The sequence below is a fragment of the Pangasianodon hypophthalmus genome, chromosome 15 (assembly GCF_027358585.1).
Source record: "Pangasianodon hypophthalmus isolate fPanHyp1 chromosome 15, fPanHyp1.pri, whole genome shotgun sequence".
Lineage (NCBI taxonomy): Eukaryota > Metazoa > Chordata > Actinopteri > Siluriformes > Pangasiidae > Pangasianodon > Pangasianodon hypophthalmus.
The window spans coordinates 2,380,605-2,392,500 of record NC_069724.1 but is presented as its reverse complement, the minus strand read 5'-3'; the positions used below and the strand labels follow the sequence as shown (position 1 = coordinate 2,392,500).

Sequence of the window (11,896 nt, the reverse complement as noted above, 5' to 3'; positions counted from 1 at the left end):
AACAAGAGATGAGTCAATGGACGTATGAATCTGGCATGATTTGCTCAAGACTTTCCAACTCTGATATTAACTAGAAGCCCAGCCCCCCTTCTCCTCATCTCTCTCACTTTGTCATGGTAAATGGAGCATGTTCTGAGTTCATTAATATGAAATAAATGCTATTAGTCTATGTTCAACTTGGCTAGAGTTAGACAAGTATATATTAAACATTAATGTTAGGGGAAATTAGGGATGCCGCCAAAAAATTGGACAAAAATGGTCTTTAAAAAAAAAAAAGGCATTCAAACACTTTGTGCAGCAGATCAAGAGTGAGAATGTCAGGCATGTAGACATTAGACAACCGATTTGTAAAATAATTTTATTGAAAATGTACTTTTTCTAAAAATCCACCATCCAGCTGAGTTTAAGCGATTGCCACTGCCACCAAGCAGTTCCCGACTACACAGCCGGTAATATTACTAACACACACACACCCCCCTAATCTCTTTAAACCTGAATTGCTTTTTCCTGAAAATGTTTTCCTGTCTTTTTTCAGGCTATCGGTTCCATAAGCCTAATTTTTCCTATTCTCCACTCAACATGTCATCCTTAAAAAAAAAAAAAACTCCCTCTAATGCACAAATAAATGTACAAATTTATACAGAGAGCTGCATATTTTATACGACTCCCAGGCACGATCAATACCTGAAAGCAATCTAAAGTGCAGACGCTATCATCCGGCTTCTAGGCAGCTCCGGTTCTGCCTGTAACGCACCTCAAACAGAGCAGCCAGCTGTCAATCACATCACCACTCACTCCAAGGACTTCGCTAGGAGATGGGGAGAGACTGGCAGCTCGCCAACACACACACTCCAAGACAAACACGCACACACCTCCAGAAGGCTAAACATGCACTTATGCACATATGCACACGTGTTCTGAAATTATTTTCTCTTCCCCCATCCTCTCGGTCTTCAAGTGGAGCAGATGTTGAGGGAAAAAAACAAAAAAAAACAAAATCAAATTAAAAAAAAAAAAAAGCCAAGATAAATTAAAATAAAATGTAATCAAATAAAAATACAATTAAAAATTAAATAAAAATAAAATAACATTTAAAATGTAATCATTTTTTTAAAAAATTAAATAAAAAATGAATGAATTAAAATGAAATTAAATAAAAGTGGAGGAGCATCCGAGACTCCGTTAGTGTCACCAGAAACCCACTAGAGATTTTGTACGTCGTTCTCACAATCTGCCTCAATCCATTTAGCCCACTCCCTATTCATTATACAATTTCACACAGGAGGCACAAGACCAACAAAAAAATACACTTCAAATGAAGACGGGGGTGTGAGAGGAGTATAAAGTGTTTTCATTTCTCCACACCGTGAAGTGTTTTTTTCCACCACTGTGCACAAGTAGCACACATTAAAAATATGTAAATAATAATAAAAATTTGCTGCATGGAGGCAAGACCACTGTTTATGCGTTGCAGTTGGTCTAAAGGTGATTACTGGAGATTACGGGTTTCGACCAGGGCTAGGCGATATGACAGAAATATCACATGGTAGTTTCAGACATCTAAAGTAAACTCGAGACATTTCTGTGAGACACGATATGCATCATGATTCAGGGGTAGGATTGCTAACAAAGAAAAAAAACAACTTAAAATTAGTTTGATTCATTTATAAAATGTATACAAAAATAATTAACAAAAGAAAATCTGACAATAATTTTTTACAATTTTAAAGATTCATACAGTTTCATACACCATCAAATCATTTAAATAATAATAAAAAAAAACATTACAAAATTTCTATTTATGTATTTATCATGATTATATTGTCATATCGCCGAACCCCGTTACTGACAGCTGAATAATGTTAATTTAATATTAGGAACAGGAACTATTTCACACTCACGGACTGTAGCATCACGACTTCCTGTGACTTCACTTGTTTAATCGAAATTTAAATCAAAAGAAAAAGATACCATGATATCATTAGAGATGACGCAATACCACTTTTCCTTTTCCGATCCTGTCTCTGAAACCTTGTGTACAATCTGATACCGGTACTTATCTGACATATATGTACTACTATGCTTTTATTTTATGCTGTTTTCATTTTTTTTATTTATTTTTTTTTACATGAAGCACTTTAAAAAAAAAAAAAAAAAAAATACAGGGAAAAAATAGCTAAAAACACAACTTGTACAAAGCCGCAGCTTTGTTTTTTCGGATAAATTCTTTCACACAAAAATTAGTTACACGGTAATAACATGACAGACCGGGCAGTAATACGACATCATACCACAGCGTGGCTGAATGCTCGTCTCTGATTGGTCAGAAGCTGTGCAGTATTTCTGTAGAACAGCGCGGGTAGCTCCGGCTGTAACATGAACGATATGTTAATAGTAATGCGATTGCTCTAACACATTATCGTTTCTATAGTAACAGCTCATTCACATGAACTTCTACAGCAGACGCTCCACATAATCTAAGATTAATAATAAACTGCCTGTAATCGATGATGTGGTGACGTTTGTTAGGAGACATTTACTTAAAATTTATGGAATTTATGGCGCTTTGCGAAGTTTATCAGCACAGGAAAGTCTTCAGGACAGAGCAGTTTACATTTTCCGGTTTCTCAGAAGAATGACAAGCTGCATAACCACACGGTCTGGAGTGTGTTATTCTGCTTATAGCACAGTCATTTGCCAAAGATTAAAATTTTTTACTTATTAATGAGCAATATGTCACGTATTTTGACACTGGAGTCTCCTTCCAAAAATGTTAAATAAATGTCTCCTAAAAAAATGTCACCACATCAATGATTAAGTTTTAATTTGTTAACAACATGCGGAGCATCTGCAGTACAAGTCCCTGTGTACAAGCTGTTACTATGGAAACGATACCATATAAAAACGAGCGCATTAATATCAACCTATCATTCATGTTACAGCCGGAACTACCTCTGCTGTTATACGGAAATAATGCACACCTACTGACCAATCAGATTTGAGAATTCAACCATAGTGTGGTATACAATAAATAATAAAATAAAAAAGTTTAAATATAACAAAAAAAAAACAGTCCTGTGTCTTTATATGTAAACATTTCCACTTGTTCCACACGATGGGACTGAATTTGCTCTTTTTTCCCTCTGATATCAGTTCCACCATTTTATCCCGAGTATCAGATCAGCACCATCGCTACACATTTCAGCGACGTCACACAGCCTTAATCTCTACAAGAAAACGCAGTGTTAGTTATCTACAACAGATCCCACTGAGACCTCCCTCCGAGCGCCTCACAGCGTTCAGTCCGACCGCAAATATCATCTTCAACATCATTCTCCACGCGCGACGGCAGAACACGGCCGAACTGCGCTCTTATCCGAATGAACCCCGTTGTGACTAACTGCATCTCGCTTTCCAGGCTGATCCCTCGGGAGCCGTCGAGAGCCACAATTGCCCCTGATTTCTGTCTCCGACTGCGCTTTCACTGTTTCAGGCTCCATCACTCAAAATGGTTTCCGATTAGAAAGATCCTTTAACACAACAGGCAGCGGGCTGAGGCGCAGCTGGTCAGGGACGATTGAGAGAAAGACAAAGGAGAAGGGAACAAAAAAAAAAAAAAAAAGGAGAGAGCAAGAGCCAATTGACCAGGGCCATTAATCCAAATCGGCTTCCCTTCAAGCTTCTCTCCTATGATTTAAATGCTGATCTGTGCGCCATGTGGAACAGGTAAGATGTGGAAAAGCCACTAAGGGAACACCTGAACCACCAAAGAGTGTAAACCTATTCATGATGTTTTCTGGAAAAAACAAGATAAATTGTGAGTGTTAGGACTGAGTTTACGTTAACTAAAGTACAAACAGCAAGATCAGCATGTGGAGCTTTATAGGGGTGGGCAATATGACGATATAATCAATATCGAGATAAACTATGATACAATCTATGTTGCTATTATGCTTGCTTTTCTTTTATACTATAATTTCTTGATTTTTTTTTTAAATTTAATTTAATTATAAACTGACTGGAAGCAGCTGATTTAATGTCAGTACTTAATCTTTAAAATAGTAAAATGTTAAATTGTTTTTGTAAAATAAAAAAAAACTTCCTCCTTTTTTTAATTTTTTTTTTTTTTTTATGTTCTGTACACATTGTGTAAATAATTAAACAGGTACATATCATGATACATATCATGTAATATTATAGAAATGTCCTCAAAAATCATGAAATAATATTTTCCAGCACATCGCCCAGTCCTAGTGCTTTAGGTGCAAAATTCTTTTCTGTTTTATGAAGATCCAAGCTGAATCACAACATCCGCAACACACACAAAGATCACGTGAACATTAGAGGGCTGGGTGATATGAAGAAAATATCATATCACAATATTTTAAGACATTTCTACGATACGATATATATCGATAATAAGATATAGGTTTGGTAAACGGACAGCAGAACAGCAGTGTTGCATTTAAAAATAAAAAAATAAAAAAAAAACAGCTGAGGAATTTTATTTACTGCCCACTAAGAAAGCCAAAAAAAGATTCAAACCAATAGTTAAGTGTAATTTTTTTAATAAAAAAAAAAAACTTTTAAATAGACATGGTATGGTATCACAGAAAAGTGACAATTTATCACAATATGTATATTATACTGTCGCATCACGCAGCTACTCCTACCTACTCCACTCAGGCCCCAAGACTAAACGCTTCATTACAGCCATTTAGCCAAGGCAATTAATTAGCCACTCTGGCTGCAGCGACCAGAGTGTTGAAAAGCTCACAGCCTTTTCCTGGCTCCTTCCATTCGGCTCTGGTGGAGAAACAAGCTGCTAGAGCACACAGCCCTGATGTAGAGGAACATGAAGAGGCGACGTAAAGCGGTCAGCCTCGCGCCTCGCTACGTAAAGCGGTCAGCCTCGCACCTGTACACATAAAGCGGTCAGCCTCGCACCTGTACACATAAAGCGGTCAGCCTCGCACCTGTACACGTAAAGCGGTCAGCCTCGCACCTCGCGCCTCGCTACGTAAAGCGGTCAGCCTCGCGCCTGTACACGTAAAGCTGTCAGCCTCGCGCCTCGCTACGTAAAGCTGTCAGCCTCGCGCCTGTACACATAAAGCGGTCAGCCTCGCGCCTGTACACGTAAAGCGGTCAGCCTCGCACCTCGCGCCTCGCTACGTAAAGCGGTCAGCCTCGCGCCTGTACACGTAAAGCTGTCAGCCTCGCGCCTCCCTACGTAAAGCGGTCAGCCTCGCGCCTCCCTACGTAAAGCGGTCAGCCTCGCGCCTCGCTACGTAAAGCGGTCAGCCTCGCACCTGTACACGTAAAGCGGTCAGCCTCGCGCCTGTACACGTAAAGCGGTCAGCCTCGCGCCTGTACACGTAAAGCGGTCAGCCTCGCACCTGTACACGTAAAGCGGTCAGCCTCGCACCTCGCTACGTAAAGCTGTCAGCCTCGCGCCTCGCTACGTAAAGCGGTCAGCCTCGCGCCTGTACACATAAAGCTGTCAGCCTCGCGCCTCCCTACGTAAAGCGGTCAGCCTCGCACCTCGCGCCTCCCTATGTAAAGCGGTCAGCCTCGCGCCTCCCTACATAAAGCGGTCAGCCTCGCGCCTCGCTACGTAAAGCAGTCAGCCTTGAGCCTGGCCACGTAAAGCTGCTACGATATGACGTATGATTCATTTTAATCATCGCCTTTTGATTTTAATCAATGCATCGATTAAAAAAAATCACTGACACGTTACAACCTTACTGGTTATACGTTATTACATTAGCTACATGAGCTACCACTTTGGTTTCTATCTAAATATCCAGGTAGTCCTACTGAAGCCTGCAAAGAACAGAACACACTACATACAATGATGTAAAAAAGCTCTAACGGCATCACTGTCACTTTCCCAACAATGGAAAAGGGGTATAAATATTATTTAGCCACGTGGTGGCATTATGCTCAGAGTTCAACGGTAGTTCTTTCTTCACGAAACTTCCAACGACGGAGGAAGGGCTCACTCGTTCATCCCAAAGCATTCTACTGAAGTGAATCACATGGCCCTGCTGAAACTGGAACACCCATACACACCTGCGGCTGCACGTCAGCGAGCGAGTCGCCCTCCCAGCAACTCATCTGTGAAATTAATTACAGCCGAGGAGAATCCAGAGCTCAGTGATATTACGAGGGAGGCGTTGTGATTGGGTAGAGGGAATTGGAAAAAAATGCTGAGGGCACGGTGTTAAGATGGGCTTTTGATCCAGCTCATGCGTAAAAACATTACAGGTTTTCTCATTAATCCCCTGTTTTGTTTTTTTTTCTAACTGGCAGAGAGAGAGCGGCGAGCTTTGTGCGAGTTCTGCGCACTTCACAGATTGACGTGAAAAGCCATTTGTCTTCACGAGCTCGAGCATGAATGAAGAAGAGTGTGCACCGTATTGACCTGGTGTCTGAGCAGAATACATGCTGCTGAAACAGGATAACCAATCCTCGTCTAAATGGAGTGTCCGGCTTTTCAAGTAGCTTTTCAGGTATTATCAAACCTGACTGGTGCGCTAATTTATCTCGAACAGCAGATCTGACAGCAGTGCCAGCAGTAATTCAAATCACGGGTTGATATTCAAGCACTAGTCCTAGTATGTCGTCATTTCTACAGCAACGGTTCGTTCACAATTCAAACACTCCACATAAACTAACCCTAATAATAAACAGAGAAACAAAAACACGTCCTTTAACATATAGAAAGAAAAACAGAACTGTCGACATGCTTAAGTTTCTGTTAGGAGATGTTTATGTGACATTTAGGGAAGGAGTCTCCAGTGTCAGTGCTTTGTAACTGTTCCACAACGGGAAATTCTTCATGCAGTTTGCGTTTTCCAGTGAAAAGCGGACCACATTATCGTTGATTATTTTCCTACAGCAGCATGTCCCGTCATGTTTTATTCCTTACTTATTATCCTCACTTTTATTCTATTTTAATATATTACCTTATTACTTCATTGTTATTCATCTTTTCTGTTTATGTACATCACTTTGATTGGCCTCTGTGCATGAAAGCTGCTATACACGTAAACCAGGCTTAGGGCGTTTTCACCCTTAGCCCAAATACTCCACTCTGGGCTTGTTTGGGGGCGTGGCTCATAATTGCAGGTTTGCGCTCACACACAAGAATTCCTCCCGAAACAGAGCTCGATTGCGCAATTCCATAACTCATTTTGCAGCTAGGTTCATCTGTTTGCTGATTTTTTAAATTATTATTATTATTTCCATGTAGTAATAACACTCGAGCGGCGAAGAAAACCACTTTTTGGATGCCGTCGTGTAGGAATACCTACGAGTGAGGAACCAGTCTCGTGTGAGATGATGTTCAGCTGTGCAGGTTGAATGACCTTTTGTGATGCCCACGTTGCAAGCATTTGCACCACAGAGGTGAGCTCTTTAACCCTCTCCAGTTCTAAAAGAGTCTGGGTTAACATATCAATAATCATATCAACCCTTTGCCCAGGATCATGAAAGTAGAAACAGGAAGTTTTAAGTTAAATCACGTGACTTGGCGTGCGGCCCTGTACGCGGATAGCGTCCACACCTTATGCAGACCGTTCAGAACCCCAGACTAGCGTTTTCAACAGGACCAGGGTGGGGGTCGGATATCTGGACTGCTCCCGGGCTCAAAAACAGCGTTCACACTTCACCAATCGTACCAAACTCTGGGCTCAAATGGCTCCAAATCCGAAAAAGAACTCACATGTAACAGTGTTTATCAGGAATGTTACGACATGAAACATTGCCATTATCATTGTAATGATAATATACCAACAGCATTCGATTTCACAATCAACTTCCCAAACATGAAGTTCATCACACAATCTAATCAGTCTAACAATTTTTTATTTTACTCATCACGCTGTGATAATGTTCTCCATCAGGTATTTTACAGTATAACCATGTTTTTAATTATGTTCATACTACTTTGTGTCAATGCGACAGCCAAAAATAATTGTAAGGACAACTCAAATCATGCTCTTAATTTCCTCGTAAGAAGAGTTTATTGCTCAGTTTCATGTACTTACTGTCCCAAGCTATGCATTTTCAATTACATCAATTTGTCATTATGAAATTTCCAGGACTTTTTCTCTACCGTTTCAGTCGTAGCATCGCTGTACTTTCAGGTGGTATCTGTATCAAGGTCAACACAACAACACACTCCCAACACACCCTTGAGCATCCAAATAAACAGCCAAGACACTGTGGTCCGAGGCTGTGCTCAAACTGCAGGGGCAAATCTGATTGATTTCTTCAATCTGATTTTTAGACTGAGTGCCTGCCTTGAAAAAGTCCAAATCAAATTTGTTCAGACTCATTTACTTGACGATCCATCCATTCGTGCTGTTCTTGTCACAAAGCTCTGACGTCAGACTGCAGAAAACCAGCAGCTACACACGGCACTTCACAATTATGTGACCTGAAGTCAAGAAATAAAAAGAGCAGGAGAAATTTGATTTGCACGCGAATGAGCTGCTGGACATTTGTGCTGAGGATGAAATTTTGCGTCAGTAGCCGTTTTCATTTCAACCTTCCCTGTGTAGAATCCATTCACTGTAATCATTCCCTGCTGACGGCCAACGCGTTCACATTTCACAAAGTCATGGACTTGTCGAAATTCTCAGAAATACCCTCATGTCACAAACCAACCTTTTATACTTAAAAAAGAAGTGGCACCTGGTTATTCCTGGAAGGCTGTCTTATTTACACAACACACCTCTGAATCGCTTCTGGCTGCAGGAACGCAAATATACACGTAATACACGTTATCAAGAGCCCTGAGTGCCAGGCTGAGTGTCAGGAAGGTTTCTAACCAGCAGCGCCTCGTGACCGTAGATACTGACGTCGCTGGATCACATTAATCATGACGTAGCCTCAAACAAAATGAATTCGAAAGGCTATCACATTTGTACATATGCTATAGACTAGTATCTAGTGAAGTTTTAGAGTAACCCCATAACAGACAGTTAACAGTCGACAACATTCAGTCATCCACATGGTTTGCCAGATTCAGACGTACCTTTGTTTAACAGTTTTCGATACAGCAGATGCCTTTCCCTTCACACGGAGGAGCTAATATCATTCACAGCCCAAACACCTGAAACTAGCCCAAAAGAACTGTGCATTGGAAAAGGGAGACGCATTTTTCTCAGCCTGTATGTGGGGAAACAAGGTCACTGTGGTGCGTACGCATTTCTGATGTACGGAAATTATCCACCCCATAACCCCCCCTTTCCCTCTCTCAATCTTTGCAGTATATCTTACAATAGAAATGGTTCTGTACGTCATAGACACACTGTCTGCGCTTACACTTTGCCTTTGCTTGCAGAAAATTATTACATACAATTCCAACTGTTTTTTTTTACCAAACTTTGTGGATGTCGAATATTTTTAAACTGGTTCAAGTGTCCTGTCCGCTGCTCCTCCTCCACTGAAAATATTCCTAGGTTGAGTGTGGTGCAGCGTGATTCCTGTCCCAGTGGGCCTCTATTAGCGATCGCTCCCATTTTTGACCACTATGCGCAACAATAACTCAATGGGACAGCGAGTAAACCGCACCACAATCTAGAAAGGCGATCAAATCAACTGAACATCTGTGCATCTGTCAAGTAGGAGCATTTTTTTAAAAGAAGAGGTGATCAGTATTTCAGCGGAACTGAATGTGTATGGAGCTGTGAACGAGTTGTGACCCGACATCTGTTGAAAGACTGACTTTATATATACACGGGGGGGGGGGGGGGGGGGGGGGGATCTGCCACGTCTTCCCCTACAGACGAGCTGAAACTTTCTAACTGGGGGCAAAGTTCTAAGTAAGAATCTTCTGTATTAGATGGCTGTAAGATCAGCAGTACTGAAGAAAGAAACACTACCCACAGGCCGAGTGTCACGATCAGCTTTCAGAGTCCTGTGGCAACACAGAGAGGATACAACTTTAATGCAGCAGTGATGCAATCAGAGACGCTACAATGCGCTTACAAAAGAACAATGTCTTCTACGTGACTTTACAACATGCAACACGTACATACGGAGCGACAGACTGAGATGACAGTTTTGTTTGTTTTGTTTTTTAAACTGTATTGCTATAAGTTTACGAGCAAAACTATATCATGTATCATAGAAATGCCTTCAGGAATCATGATATAATATTTCCATCATATCTTCCAACGCTAATCATGAGATGACATTTTTAACAAGTAATTAAAATCTGGAAAATGTCTCTGCATTTTGATCAAAGGTTCCAGAAAAGTAAGGACTATCTTTTAAGTGATTGATGCTGATAAATCAGGCACGAGACAACCAGGGACATGAACTTTTTTTAAAAAAAAAAAAATAAAGATCTTTGTTTTTAAATCTTTGCTAAACATAATATCTGACTTCCTGGTGATACAGAACTGTTGTGGATTTACAACAAGCAACTACTTCTGTACAACAAGCCTTCTAGCCGCCGTGCTTTTATGAGCGTAAGAGTGTGTTGATGACGTTACGACGCTTACATGGTGATAGTGATGGAATATAAATATGTCTGTATTATGATCTTGATCTCCCACATCTGAGCAGAACTGGTATCAATCCAGGACTGAAACACTGGAATGGTATCAGATGGGATTTTAAAAGTTTGCCAATCTAATCTGCTGATGTATTTCAGGAGGTGAATGTGTGTGATGGTGGAAAGACTCCACGGTGCCTCTGATGTGGTGAAGAATCCAGAAACAGAAGTTAGTGGTCAGCATCAGTTGATACCCTGAGCTGGGATATCAGTTTTGGGGCAATAATGAAGAAAAGGGGGAAGAAAAGGGGGAAAGAAAGGAGGAATCAGGGCAACTTTAGAAGTTCACCATGCCTGTTGGATCAGCACACACCTGTAGGATCACACACTACTCTCACCTGTCTGCTGGTGTAGGAAACACAGGTGAGGATGTAGGAAGTGAACACATGTGACATCTAGTCAAGTTATTATTATTATTATTATTATTATTATTATTATTATAACTCAGGTCTGGTGAACTCTCTTGGCTCGTATGGTGTAAATAAACATGGAGAAAGTTTTCTTTTTTTTAGCAGCTCTTACCTTACAAGGAAACGGCAGCGTGGAAGCGACTTTCTCCATGGCCAGGTTCCTGATGCTCGGGGTGAGCGGCCCGCGGCATGTCGGGCAGCAGCTCAGCTTCTGTCGGCACTGGTTACACACCAGGTGTCCGGCCTGGCACTGCAGGATCGGCGGCAGCACGTAGTCGAAGCACACGGGACACTCAAACAGCGCTGTGAGCTCCGCAGACTGGCCGGCTAGGGTGGAGTGTGGCAAGGCCACGGCAGCCACCGCGGGGACCGAGCCGGCCACTGAGCCCGACACCCCGGCTGCTGCCGCCGCCGCCGCTGCCGCCGCCGCCGCTGCTGCTGCTCCTCCACCACCTCCTCCTCCTCCTCCACCTCCTCCCGAGCCTCCATGCTTGTTTCCTCCCGCTTTGCCGGCTCCGAGTCCTCCAGCCGCACCACCCGCTGAGGACGGACGGCTCATGGCGAAGCGGTTAAAAGCTACGAGGCGTTAAAACGGCGAGTTCAACACATAGAAGCGTCGGTAAGCGGACGCACTGTCTTCCGACAAGAAATTCCCCCCCACCCCAAACCCCCGCAGAAACAACATGGCCGCCACGGTTTGAGAGCGAGACGCAACGCTGTCTGTGTGACGGAAGTGTTTTCAGCCAATCAGATGAGGCAACGTAACATGTATGTACTTGGGACATGTAGTACTAAGAAAGTTATTTACTCCTGATCTCTCAGACGGATATAATAAACACACCATACGGCCAGAAGTATGTGGACACCTGACATTCACCATCACTCCACACACACATATGAGGTTCTTCTCCAAACT

General features: G+C 42.0%; 1 protein-coding gene across 1 annotated transcript in view; it reads right to left on the bottom strand.

The window, feature by feature from the left end:
- Positions 1 to 11,662, bottom strand: part of siah2l (seven in absentia homolog 2 (Drosophila)-like) — a 26,991-nt gene extending 15,329 nt beyond the window's left edge. Inside the window, exon 1 of the mRNA XM_026938719.3 lies at positions 11,093 to 11,662. Coding sequence (XP_026794520.3) covers positions 11,093 to 11,539 — 447 coding nt within the window. The 5' untranslated portion in view covers positions 11,540 to 11,662. The remainder of the gene's footprint in view (positions 1 to 11,092) is intronic.
- Between the last annotated feature and the right edge of the window lie 234 nt (positions 11,663 to 11,896).